The sequence below is a fragment of the Macadamia integrifolia genome, chromosome 6 (genome assembly GCF_013358625.1).
Source record: "Macadamia integrifolia cultivar HAES 741 chromosome 6, SCU_Mint_v3, whole genome shotgun sequence".
Taxonomy (NCBI): domain Eukaryota; kingdom Viridiplantae; phylum Streptophyta; class Magnoliopsida; order Proteales; family Proteaceae; genus Macadamia; species Macadamia integrifolia.
In genome coordinates, this window is record NC_056562.1 from 24,860,931 (window position 1) to 24,875,686 (window position 14,756).

Below are 14,756 nucleotides of genomic sequence, written 5' to 3' on the forward strand. Positions count from 1 at the left end.
CTAGATAATTATATGATTAAATTTAAAATCCAATCAACACTACATGTATCCATATCCAATTTTCTGTTAAATCTAAATTTTCTAACGATGGACTGGACTTTTATTCACTTTCACCAAAAGCACATGAATATGTAGTTTACTACTAAAATGAAGCGTAGAGCAACCTAGCAAGGCACTTCACTTAAGTGCAATTCATTGCATGCTCGGCATAAAGCATAACCCAGGTGCTCCAGATAGAGGAGAATGAGGGATGTGAAGGAAAGGTGAAAAAAATTTCACACATTACTAATGCAAATGGAGAACAACTATCAAACGGTATATTTGATTAAATCAGCCTCCTGAATAACCCAAAATTGTTGGACCAATAAGACAAGGCTTTGCATGGCCTTTTTCCTTTAATCCTTAATATTTAGAAATTAGAATTATTTATTAATTTATCATTTCTAATTATATCTATCCATTTTATTATTTTATAATTAATAAGGAAAGACATTTTATGTCCGGGAGCACAACTCCCTCACCAGCACAAGACCCAATCAGCACCCCCATTAGGTTCAATTCATAGGGGCAAGGTGGTCATTTTATAGGGAGGAGAGAAATAGACACATGGGCTAGCATAGGAGCTGGAAAGAAACTATTTCCCCAATTAATAAATAATTTATTTAAAAATCATAAACTAATTTTATCATTCAACTTGTGTAAAAATGAAAACTTATTTAATAATTTATTATTTTTTACTTCTTTTAATTGTCATCTGGTCCTTCGGATGAACTTCAATGGACAAAATGATCAATAGAGCTACTAACTGATATTATATTTTTATCTATACATATCTAAAATATTTTATGTGTATTAAAAGCAAAGCACATCATTTTAAGTATGTTACATTCTAGAAAATTGCCTCGAAGCATAGCAGCATTTGGGTTTCTTGAATCTATTCTTACCTTCTAAAAAATGATTAACTTTGGACTGCTTCCCCCTCATCGGATGTCTCTTGGATCTTGCGCAAAATCCTTCGCTCTAGGCCTTATGGCCTGCGCACAATTTCTTACGTTATTAGAGATGGGTCCTCCATCTCCCTTTGGATGGACCCTTGGCATTCCTCTGATATTCTGCTATATATGATCTCTCTTAGATCTATCTATTCTTATGGTTTGAATAGATCGGCCCTAGTAGCCTCCATTCTTTTGGCTAATGGGTGGCCCCTCTCCCCCCTATTGATCTCTGGTCCTCCCTTTCCCTATCCTTCCTAGCCACTGCGGTAGGAAAGATAAGGTTATATGGCTTCCCTCTCCCACTGATTGTTCTCTTCTACCTACACTTGGGATTTCATATGTCCTAAAGGGCCCCTCCTGCCTTGGTGCAAGACTATCTGGTTTAGAAGTCATATTCCATATCACAACTTCACAGCTTGGCGAGCTCTTTCTAACTGCCTTCCCACCCAATCTTTTCTCATTTACTAGCATATCCAAGTCCCCCCCCCCTCTTGCTGTCTCTACTGGAATGATACCAAAGATGTGTTGTTTTATGGTTGTCCGTGTTGGCAACCCAGCCACATGCGATGATGACATCTCCAATTTGTCTGACGTGGATGGAAATGATGACATGGTAGTGTCCAGTGTCACAATTGAGATAATAGAGTGGCTTGATACGCATGGAGTGGTTTGATACATCCTTAATATATGGTGCGGGTTTCTGAGTAAAAACTGGCAAAATTAGCCTATTTACGCTCGGGGGCATTTTTGGACTACCATTTCTCATGAAAAAGTTAGGTTGTAATTTATCTAGTCCAGTGCATTTAATTTCGTCACATTCTGATACCGTATGAAGAAGTTACGACATTTGTGGCAGTCAAGGGCAATTTCGGCATTGAAGATGAATTTTTTTAAAAGAAGTGTTCTCCATGTAATGATACGACAAAAATCATATCTAACGGTTCTGATGTCATCACATTCCGATTCTGTATGAGGAAGATGCATCATCGGAAAGGTTTAGGGGCATTTTGGTCATTTTACATGGTACAGTCAGATGATTGGTTCTTCTAGAAAGTTGTCAAGCGTCCAGTCGCGGTTCCAACGCACTTTGTTTCATCTCGATCGGATATCGTATGAAAAAAGTTATATGTGTTTTCATGAAGCCGGTTCGAAAATCTGAACAAAAAGTCAACAGATTGCTCTTGATGATGGGTGGATTTTCCAGAATTTATTTTTGAAATTTCAGGGGCCTTTATGTAATTTAAATATCTTGAAGGTCTGAGTTGATAAGGGGTTTTTGGCATTGAAGTTTATGGGAGCAGGGGCTTAAGTGCAATTTAAAAGAATCAGTAAGATCTTTAATAGACGGCTCAGAGTAAGCCACGTAGGCTTGATTCCCATCTAAGGGTGCTCACGATTTGGCGCTGGATCGGACATTTAATATGCTTGTGTGAGGTTTTCTATTGGTCGGATTTATCAAGAACCATATGCTGGCGCTTCACAGGATCAAGTTACCATGGTGTTACGCACATGCAAAAAGTGGTAATGATAGATGTTGTTTCCAATGATCTCATGAGATCTGATTTAAACCTAATCTAAAGATCTCAATCCGAGGGCTGGAAAGCCTCATTTACTTTATGAGATGTAGCCGACAACCACCGTGAATCACGCTGATCAAACCAATGGGATGTCGACAACGCTTCTGACCGCTGATTTAAGCATTGACTGATGATGTCATCTAATCCTAGATCTACGGTTCATGTTCACTATCCATTATCAGAATTCGACGGCTCAGATTATTAGATGCTCTTTGATGAGATCTACGACCAGATTTATGCCCCTGTTGCACGTGCCACCGGTGTAGCCTACGCCGCTCCTCCGAAGATTCCAGTTTTGGCTTTCTGGTTGGCCCAACTTCAAAGGGCTATATCTCCCTCATCCTAACTCCGATTTGGGTGATTCAAGTTGGAGATTCTTCATCTCTCTGAGCTCTACATGCATAAGTGAAGAAAACAGAGAGGAGAGTTGCATAGGTGGCCGAATATTTGAGTTGAAGCTCAAAGAAGGCTTAGGCTTTGAATGAAAAACCTATAATCTCTTGTACTTGATCCATAGCCTCCATGAAGCTGCTGGAAGCCAAGGTAGCAAGCTTCATTGGTGGTAGCCAAGAAAAGGGAAGAGAAAAGAGAAGGAGGAAGAAGAAAGGGAAAAGAGAGAAGAAGCCCATTCATGCTTGTGTGAGCCATTGTTGAGCCATTAGAGCTCTAACAAAGGAAGAGAGGAAGTGGAAAGAAAGAAGAGGAGAAGTGGTGTGCCTTGATGATGCTAGGGTGAGGTTCCACAAAGAAGGAAAGAAAAAGAAAAGAAAGGAAAGGAAAGGAAAGAAGAGGGAAAGTATCTATATCACACACTCACCGCCAAAGTGTTTCAGACACAGATTGATTTGGGTTCTACAATGCACTTGAAGATTCCAATATCTTCATCGACTTAGGGGAAATTGAAGATTCTAGTGGACCATCAGAGTTCTCGGTCCCATCTTTAGAAACCAGTGATCAGAGACATTACAAAGTTGTAAGCTATTCTACACTTATTGACCTGCATTTTTGATTTACTGTATTTCCATTGTATGCTTAGCTAGGTTATATTGCCATAGACCTATGCTATATGGAATATCATTGTAGGGAATTGTTATAAGCCCAACCTTCTCTATGTAATTGGTGTTCAGTGGGTGCTAGACATAGGGACAGTATATTCCTTGGTAGGAACCACTACCTAAACATATTTGCCATGGGTGTGGCTTCTTAGATTATTCTAGGAAAATTGGGGTGAAGACCTAGCCTTTGTAAGTCAAGGGTGGAAACTGGAAACATATTCCCTTGGCTGTGGGTGTAGTCATAATTAGTATTGAGTAAATTCTGAGCTCGACAGTGGGCATTACTCTGTGTATGTAGGCAACTGGCCGAATCACGTATTTCTTGTGTTGTGATTGTGCATGCTAATATTATATTATGGATTGGAGTGTATGCCTGCAGGATGGGCATGTACATCTAGTAGACCTGACCACTTGGTGGTGTAGTGTGAATGTACATACGACTATGTGTATGTGACAGTGATTGCCGTGTGGGGTTTGTGAGTCAGCTCTCAGGAGATTGTGATTGAGAGTGAACCACATTAGGTAGTGACCTGGTAAAGAACCAGCTGAGGAAAAGTTTTTGGACAAACTGATTCAACCCCCTCTCAGTGTTAGCCGGGACCCAACAAGATGTTGATCATATCTTCTTATCTTGCCACTTCGCCCCTTCTATTTGGAAGTGAATCCTCAGCTCCTGCTAGCCATCCTATAGGAGAGTCATTTTTTTCTCTAGAGAATGGATCTGGATTGACATGACTTTTGGTGGGCCTACCATCTGCTATTCTATTGGGAATCTTACTTTCAGGGCCACGATTAGTCATATTTGGATGGAGCATAATATGCATAGATGGAATTCCAACTCCTGGTATTTTGACAAGATTTAAAAAACCATCTACTTTGATGTCAGCTCCAAGATTGGCTGCCTCAGTCAGCGTCCAATTATTAACTCCCTAAGGAACATGCTTGTTGTTATTTCCTGGGGCCTCCCCTCCTCCACCATCTCCCCCCCCCCCCCAAAACACTTAATGTATCCCTTCTCTAGTTGGGCTTTCAACCCCTTGTTGCTATTGCTACGTCCTCTGAGGCCTTGCCCCTTGTGGCTCCACCCCTCCCCCACTTTTCCCTTTGTATATTCCTTCATCTTTGGTAATCAATTTATTTATTCACTAAAAGAAAAAACATTGGCCTTCTTTGATCCTTTTTTCTCAAACAAATTTGGTAACCAAAAGACATCTTCATATTAATTTACATGGAAATATGCCATTGGGAAAATGGATTTCTTCATACATTCTTTATAAATTTAAGAATTATATTAAGGTTTAAATCGTTACTTTCACACCAGATTATTATACATGCAACCAACACTAAATCAATCATAGTGTGAATAAGGAGAACAGTCTAAATTCCCAAATCAAATAAAGTGTAGGACAACTTGTATTATGGCTTGTTAATCATGAAGAATATACGATTAAGCTTTATTTTGAAATTTTAATCATGTGAAGTGGTAGTGGTTAAAATTACCTGGTACCAAATGCATGCAACGGTCATTGGAATAGAAACTATCAACATCTGCCATGCAACTTGTGACATTACTGCTATTGTTCCCAGGAATCCTATGATTGAGATAAGAAGTTCTTCAAATTTATGTGGAATAGAAGTATCAACTGCACTTTGATCTATAGATACCTGTTTACAAAAGTAGAATTCAGTTAAAATTATGAGAGAGGTTTCCCTAAAAGGCAATGCAGCCCTTATGTCAACATGGGGGACCAATGGGAGCGTGTGCCAAAGCATCACTAGTGGTGAAATTTCCACCTTCCATCAAGGGTAGCGTGTGCCAAAGCATTACGTTGAGGCCACGCCACCTTTCAGACTTCTTTTCCCCTAATATTATACAAACTTTTATTGTGATAAAAAAATGGACCCCAAGAGTAATTAAACATATTTACTTACCCGATTTAGAATCCTTCCACTTGGAGTAGAATCAAAAAACGACATGGGAGCACGAAAAATGCATAAATGCATTTTGTTGAATAGCAGAGTAGAAGTCTTGTATCCAGCAGTTACAATAAGCATAGACCTTATAAGTGTACAAAGAGAACTTCCAAAGGTTAAAGCAACATAAATAAAGATGAGAGTGGATCCCATAACATGAGGTCGTACATCCTCCCCAGAATCAGGATTATCTAGCACCATCCAATAACTACTAACTATTTGGAGAAGCTCAAAAAGAATTTGTGCCAGAAGTATCCATGGTACAAAAGCCCCTTTATATGCAGTTGTAACATACTTCAAATATAATAAAGGATTAACTCCACCCTTTTCTCTCTTTTCTTCTTGAACAAGCTGCCCTTTTGGCTCAATCAGTTTTTCTATTTTGTAGTTATTGGATTCTATTACTTCATCATCTTGATTAGAGTTCTCACTACACAACATATTATCAACTTCCTTGTCATTAATTAAATTATCCAAAGCAGCCCCATGTCCGATAGAATTAAGTTTTGCCAAAGCTTTCTTATGTGCACCCACTAACTCCATAAAATCAGTTCCTGAACTAAGAATTTCTTCATACTTTCCTGCTTGAGTAATTTTTCCACCTTTCATCACCTGTCAAATAAAAGAAGATAAATAATCACCCTCAAACAAGGTTGAAATACTTGAAGTTGGGGGAAAAAAATGACATATTCTCACCAGAATAAGATCGGCAGAAGGAAAAAACTCTACTTGATGAGTAACATAAATTACTGTTTTTGAACCCAAGATTCCCAGCAAACACTCCTGTACAAAAGTTCAATTGTTCACATTTAGGCCCTCAAATACTGCTATACATATTAATGTTTAGTTTTCATAACAATAAGTAACAACAAACCATATGTTTTATGCAAGAACATGAATTGCTCAGTATCACATGTCTATGTCTTGTTTGTCAGATTACCATGATTTCATTATTCTTCAAAAATTATTAAATCAATCTCAATTTTTAGTGAACAAAATTGTGATGTAAGAAATGAGAAGTATAGGTTCATGCTAATTTTATCTGGAAAAGTTTAGATTTAGAGCTCAATAAGCAATTACCTTAAATAGATGAGTTCCTGTGTGAGCATCAACAGCACTAAAAGGATCATCAAGTAGATAAATATCAGCATCGTGGTACAATGCGCGTGCAATCTGGATTCTTTGCTTTTGTCCACCACTCAAGTTGATCCCCCTCTCCCCTATGATAGTCTGGTCCCCAAAGGCAAACAATTCTAGGTCCTTCTTCAATGAACATGCTTCAAGGATCATCTCGTATCTTTCCTTGTCCATTTCTTTACCAAACAATATATTATCTACTATCTTTCCACTCTGTATCCAAGGTGTTTGTGCAACATAAGCCGTTGTCCCCTTTAACTTAATAGCTCCAGATACCTTTGGCACTTCTCCTAATATGCATGAAAGTATGCTTGACTTACCTGACCCAACAGAACCACAAATAACCACTTTCATGCCATGTTTCACTTGGAAATTAAGATCTTGTAATGTAAGATTGGGAGAATGAATGTCCCAAGAGAAATTCCCCTTCACTATCTCAACTGCAACTTCGGTACTATCTCTTGGAAGCTTTTGTACTATATTTTTATCAAAGTCATCAAGACAGAGAAATGTGGTTATCCTATCAAGGGAGACTTTAATCTGAAGTATCATAGAGATTGTATCCGGGAGATTATAAATAGGCCCTTGCAACATTTGGAATGTTGCAAGTGCAGATAAAATCTTTCCTGCGTCTAATTGAATTCCCATAAGCTCACAGGACCCAAAAGTAGCCATAGATACAAACAAGGGAGTAGAAGAGTAGACAAAGGAAGCCATAGCGGATGTATAAAGTAACTTCTTTAACCATTTCATTTCAAATTTCCTACGCTCAATTATTTTAGACAAGAATTTCATCTCCCATCCCTGGAGCTTAAGGATCCTCATATTCCTTAGAGCCTCAGATGTCACCTTCATCCTTCGATCCTTTGAATCCATCAATTTCCCCTGAATTTTCTCCTGTAGTTTTACCAATGGAGCATTCGCTAACATCAAAATCATTGTGACAGCAAAAGCTACAAGTGAAGCGAGGCCAAGCCTCTTGTACAAGTTCAACAAAGCTAGAATAAATTGAACAGGCACCCTCCATATATCATGCAAGTACCAACTGAAAAATCCAGTCTTCTCAACATCAACAGTCATTAAATTAACGTTCTCCCCACTAGTGTGGCCCTGCTTTGCTTGGCTTGAAAGACTAAGATTCTTCTTATATATTATTGCAAACAAGGCTGTACGGACCCTGTTTCCCATTTTTCGCAATTGAAAGAACAAATGTCTCTCTGAGAAGCACCTTATAAGTTTTGAAAGAAAGAAAATAAACACTAACACATAACCTTCATATTTTAGTTGGCGAGAGCTCTTTAGATACTGAAAAAAGGCTTCAATAAAATATGGTCCAACATAAGAAGCCAATGTGCATACAATAGACAATAGACCCGTCCATAGAATTTCTTTCCAAGTTAGGAGAATCAATGCCTTCATTAGTTTGAGTGAGCTTACTTGACCACCATTTTTACTATCGGATTCAATTTTATTTCTAAAACAAGAAAAGACCATATTGGCACTATCACAATTGGAAAGTTGAGGGACATCTTCAAGGTCCAATGTTTTCTTATATCCAAGTGCAACCAGAGGACTCATCCAAGAAAAAGTTAAAAAACTAAGAAGATTGGCATTTGCATAAGAAGTTATACTCTCTCCACCCCCACTTGATCCTTGTATGTCAACATCATGGTTTCGATTGGAACTACTTTTCAGAAGAGGTTCCAAAAGATGGAAATCTTCATCTTCCCGCTCTTTTCCAAATATCCCAACGTAATAAATTGATGAACCAATAATAATGGAAACAACATCAGAGATCCAAAGCATGACTGGTAAGGGAAAATGTTTCCAATACAATCCAAGATGTATAACAAGATAGGAACAAGATGTTACGAAATAGAAAGAGCACCAAATCCTTAGTATTATAGGGAACTTGCGCTCACTTGAATGAGAAAACTGGAAGTGCAAGTAAGCAGAGATCACAAACCAAGTGAGTGTTCTGAATGCAAAATCTAATTGGGCAACAATCTTTAGATCAGACCAACCATGTCTATACCCAGAGAGAAAGTTTAACACACATAAGAGAAGATCACAAAATGACATACCCGCACAAGATATAAAGGCTGTCCAATAGTATAAAAAGTACGTATTTTTCAACTTTGGTTTCAAATTTTCAGTGGTAGGAATTGTGTATCTCTTACGAGCCCAATAAATGGGTAGAACTAATAACAAAATTAGGTGTGAAGACGCAGAAAAGCCGTGCAAAAAATTGGTTGCTAAAGATTGCGAAGAAAATATCCAAATATTCATATCATTCTTTAATTCTTCAAAAGCATCCATGTTTGCAAATTTTCCTTTCTTTTCCTCTCTTTTTTTTTTTTTTTTTTTCTGTTTAACTTTTGGGTGCTTTGCAAATCATATCAGTTTTACCACATTTTGAAGTGGGGCAGGCCCATTTGCAATTGGAATCTCAATATCACCTTTAAATATAGTTGAACCTGTTAACAAACAGAAAAAAAAAAAAAAACTCTTTGAAAATGCATAAAGAATAAGAGAATCAGTGAACTTTTCATAAAAGAAAAGAAAATAATAATAGAGAACGAAAGAAGTTACAATGGCATATGATTTAGTCCATATTCAATTAAGAACGTCAATAGAGAGAATAGAAACTTAGTATTATAAGATAAAATAAACCATAAATATTTTAGAATTAACATATTAAAGTAGGATGCAAGGAAATGCAAGGAAAGCCAAAAAACTTCATATCATAAGAACACCAAGTGGCGCATTGCAATAGAATTTTATAGCAAAATAAAAAATTGAAATTCCAAAATATCATATCCTTATATGAAGTTATAAATAAATCACAGAAACAACATCAGCAACATAATTAACTTGTGAATAGAACTTTCAATTGTTGACGTTTGGTATAGCTTTTCTGCAAGAAACCTTGCCAAACCATTGGTGTAAATTTGAAGATCATCAAAAGTGAGGGGGAAATCCTAGTGACACAATATACTGCAATTGTTGGAATATGAGTCCACAATAGGAGACTGTCCCCATCATGGAATTAGTCCTAGTCTAAGTGAGTTAGTAGGAGTTAGTTTCCTAGCCTAAGTAAGTTCCCTATTATGATTAGGCTTTAGAGTTCCTACTCATATTATGTCTTTCGAGTCATACTCAAAGTATGTAACTGTTTCATATTTAATATAAAGAGAGTGGCTGGTGGTAGGTTGTTAGTAATCATCAAACAATCTATCGTACAAGCCTTCCTCCCCAATCCCTTTGTCTCTCTCTTCTTTCTTCTTCTTTGATTATGGTTCTCAAATCTCTATAGCAACTAACCGCACTCAACCTAATTTTATTTATGAATCAATAATTGGATTGGGTTGTACACTAAGTTAAGTGACTCATTCCTATCCATCTCATATGAGCCACATAATTCCATTTTGTAACAGAACCAGATTACCAAAAAATAATAGACAGAGAGAAGTGAAGGAGAAAAGAGGAGATCAATAGGGTTCAGGTACTAGTCAGTCTCACAAGTAGATAGTTATCAGATTTTAAAAAGAATCTATAATTACAAGTAACTCCATTAATTTGAGATATTTCACATAACCCCCCTTATTATAACTTATAGTTAGAATTATACTACTCAATGCACTTCTAACTACATTAACATATTGTTATATATATACTCTAAACAAGCTTTTAGGCACTAGTTACACAACTCTACAACTAATCACACTCAACTTGATTTTCTCTGCAAATAAATCACCGGTTGAGTCATTCACAAAGTAAAGTGATTCGTTTCAATCCTTCTATTTTTTTTTTTTTTGCTCAAAGATCCTGATTTCATTAAAATAGAGAAAAGAGCACAAAAAATAACATCATAACAAAGAGAAAATACCCAACAAACTACTCACTACCATTTCATATGACATTATGACCAATACAAACTCAATAACAAATTATAATAACCCCATTCTAGCTTGAGGCGCTGGTAATACTTCATTGCTCCTAAATTATGATAGATTTGCAAGATGACTATTAGATCTCTATTGCATGTGTATTTTCCGGTTAACCCTTGTAACAAATCTCCTATAGTTTCTGGTTTACCCTTGTAGAAAACATATCTCTTGTATTAAAAATGAAAGGAGAGATGTCATTTAAGTTTGATATTTGTATGCAAATTTATGATGAATGGCATTGATCTAAACCATCTAATACAATGGTCAACAAATGCTAGCATGCCTTATTTTTGGGTAACCCACTAGTGTGCTCACTCTTTTCCCTAAAAAAATAATAAACAGCATCATTCTAATTCCTTAACTACTTGAGGGTTAGCCAATCAGTTATACTTACTCCTTTCCCCACTTCCTTATCCAGCAAGTGACCTTCCTTCTCACTTGGCATTTACAACATAAACACCCTCTCGTCATGTGCAGCACTAGATGTGCACACTTCCAGTTTTTGGTAAATTGAAAGTGAAAATCATTACGCATTAATGACTAAAATTAAGTTTCTCTCCCCTTGACCTTCGATCATTTTGGTATGGATTTGCTAATGTTGCATAATATGTGAGGGACGCCACTCACATTTCACATACAAACATGTCATACAGTACCCCTTTTGGCATCCAGAACCCATAGATTAGGAACAACAAATTGGTCGTGAGGCTCAAATTTATCCGAAGAGAGCATTTCCACATTGGTTAGGTGGTCTGGGTTTTCATCAAGAGAGGAACTGGGAAATAGATTTAACGCCCCAGAAACTGTTCACTCAGGGGGACAACTTTTTCTATTTGATTAATCGGAAGGGCTGGGTCTCCGACCCAAATTACGCTTTTGACTTTGATCGGATGTCTTATCTTGCCTTATTCTTCTTTTTCATAATGGAAAGGAAATCGGAAGGATTGAAAACTAATTCCATTTCAAAGTTTAGGGTGATGTTTTCCATAAAAAGTAGTGGTATCTTGATTGTTGATACACTTGGCACCCATCAAGGATATCAACCCCGTCGTATCTTTCAGTTAACTGTTAACTCCCAATCGAACCCATATATGTTTCCATGTCATATTCAATGGAAGAAGGAAAATTTTGAAAACAGATTTCATAGATGAAAGTGGATCAGGTTCTCGCACAGGCTGATTCAGACAGATGGAATCTATCATAAAGTTGGTTGTTGAGTGGATTCCATCTCTGCGGATCAGCCCCGGTTCACTAGATCCGCAGCTCTCTTCATAGATAAGCACAAGGGTAACAAACAAAGAAAAAAGGTATGGAGCCCAATAGAAAAAAGTAAGGATGTGTTTGGTTACATAATTCGTTGGAGTTTTATTTCAGATGAGGCAATGAGTCTATAGAACGTGTTTTTGTTGTATCGTATTTATTTTTAAGATTTTCCGAAAAACTGTTTGGTTACCCATCCTGATTTTTGTGACTCTTTTGAATCACCACTTAACATGGTCTATTTATATGAGGGCTAGGATTTTGTGTGTCAAATATGAGCTTTGCTATTTACCTTATTCCTCAGATGAACCACATTTAGCTTTACAAGGTATTTCAAATGAATTAGTATTTCTAAGTAGAACCAACTCTAAAACAACCAAACAATTTTAAAAATAGAAAATCGCGTTTCACTAGAAAGACTTTCTAACAAATTATATAACCAAACACATCAAGAGCTGCATGAGAGAAAACGGTTCAGACTGAAAACCCAAACCGGTTAGAGGACAGGACGAGTTCATGGGAATTGTGTGCCACAGTTGATAAAAGGATTTCACTTAATTTCATTCCTATAACATGTTCTTTTCTATCATCAACCAAATGCCATGTTTCACTGACAAGCACAAACCTTGTCTTACACCTTGAACACCTCAAACCTAGCTTTAGTCAATGTTTCAAAACATAAATCCTGCTTAACAGAACAAAAGGAAAACAGAAATCCCAAATCGGTTAGAGAGAGAGAGAGAGAGAGAGAGAGAGAGAAGTGCACCTTTACGAAAGAACTTTCAATTTACTTCACGTTTCTGTATGGCGAACATTTGAGTTCTTCGTGCACTTCTTCAAGCAACAAAAAATTTCCCACCATGGCATCTGCTGGTAGAGTAAGTCAAACATGGAAGCGCCTTAGATGTGGAAATGGGCTTCTATATATGACTTGCTCATAACTCCTGACTTCCTAAGAAATAGGAAAGTCGCAATCAGTGACCGCAGGAACGCGCGTATTTCCTCATTTTCCTGAGAACTTGAAAAGTGGACGATTGGTATCCTCAGGAACGCGCGTTCCAAGGATTGCGCTTTATATTGGATTAACTTCAATGAACGATAACTATAGCATTCAAAACTAAAACGCTCCAGAAACTGTTCTTTTACAGACACGAAGAGCCCATATGAACGACACCAATCTTTAGTAGGCTAATGGTTAATACTATATTAACTAAAAAAAAAACTAGAGATTGGAGAATAAAAGAAAGGGAGAGAGGGCGAAAGCCGGTGACATTCCCACCTTTCAATGGGGCCGAACTTCCAAATAAAGTCTTTTTTCCAAAAAAAAAAAAAAAAAGATTCCGGGATGCATGGAAATTCATGAGTGGTTTTGCCCTAAAAAAAAAAAATTACATGAAAAGATATGCTGCATATAAGGCGATGCATTAAATCTCATTTTATGTGATCATTCCACATCCATCTGACTGTCAGATTTTTCAGGTTACCATTCCTCGTGGCAAAAAAAAAAAAAAAAAAAAAAAAAAAACCTCAGGGCATCTGGATCTACTTCTAAGTGAGGGCGTGCTAGAATTCATTTTAAATGAGATGGTGTCTTCACTTAGGGTTGTCAATTGGGATCCGGAATCTATCTGGAACATTAATCGGTTGGTTTTGGTCATAGCCATTAGATGGAATTTTCTTTTAGAATTGAAATTGAATCGAATGGATTAACCACTTTGAACCAATCTATTACAGATTATGGGATTAGTTATATGGGTGTTTTTTAGGTTTTTCACTCACTCACTATTCACTCTCTTGGACCAATGTTCCATATAACATCTTTTGTGTGAACTTCACACCCTATTCATTTATTTTATGGCAAAGAAATTAACCTTTTGCTTTCAAGCTTCTCTTTCTCCACTTTTCTGAAGCCTTGTAGCTACTAGTCAATAAAATGTAGGAACGCGAGAAGATGATCACAGACCTTCCAGGGGGAGTCATATCAACCAACCTTGTGGTTTTTGAGTAAGCTCCAGTCAGTAAGTATCAACCAAATTTTTAAACTGAAACTGATTCACTTGGAGCTTTGTAAGTCTATTCAGAATGACTATTCTTCTGATGGCAAACACAGATAAGCGAAGAGCACAACATAAAACCCAGATAGCAGTTTGTGCAACTAGCAGGTGCACGCATTAGTTAAAATTTGTACAACTAACATGCAATTAGCAGGGGCATCAGTTAAAAATTGCACAGCTGCTTTCAGTGTACAACTAACTTGTCCAGACTATCCCATTCTCGTTTATCCAATGACAGACCTCAATTCTGCCTGGCTCAAAACCCAATAACTTAAAAGCAAGATGATTTGGGTTCCAAGTTGATGTGTCATAGTGGCATGTCATGATCGCATGATCCACTTTCTTCTTAGTAACTATATCAACTGTATATACTTTTACTTTTTGTAAAACATGGTAATAATAGACTTGAAACATCAAGGTGATCCGTTATCTCCCATTTTGTTTATTTAAGCTAAGGAAGTGCTCTGTAGAGGATTAAATAAATTGGCCTCAGAAGGATCCATAAAGTCGCTGCCTGGTCCAAGAGGTGTCTGCACCCCAACTCACCTATTATTCGCGGACAATATTTTCATTTTCATGAATGCATCAGCTAAGTATGTTAAAAATCTGCATTTATTTTTATCAAAGTATCAGGAGTGCTCTGGCAAATATTTTAATCTCGACAAGAGCAAAGCTTTCTTTAGGAAGGTCACCCCCCAGAAGAAACACTTCATCAGTAATTTTTTGGGAATTCAGGCCTCAAAATTTCCTACAA

The 14,756-nt window shown here is 37.2% G+C and overlaps 1 protein-coding gene across 1 annotated transcript in view; it reads right to left on the reverse strand.

Annotated features, from left to right (window-relative positions):
- LOC122082170 (ABC transporter C family member 3-like) overlaps window positions 1-8,544 on the reverse strand; it is a 15,195-nt gene extending 6,651 nt beyond the window's left edge. Inside the window, exons 1-4 of the mRNA XM_042649647.1 lie at window positions 6,682-8,544; window positions 6,298-6,384; window positions 5,560-6,213; window positions 5,128-5,292 (exon numbers count right to left, since the gene is read on the reverse strand). Coding sequence (XP_042505581.1) covers window positions 5,128-5,292; window positions 5,560-6,213; window positions 6,298-6,384; window positions 6,682-8,544 — 2,769 coding nt within the window. The remainder of the gene's footprint in view (window positions 1-5,127; window positions 5,293-5,559; window positions 6,214-6,297; window positions 6,385-6,681) is intronic.
- Window positions 8,545-14,756: the final 6,212 nt, after the last annotated feature.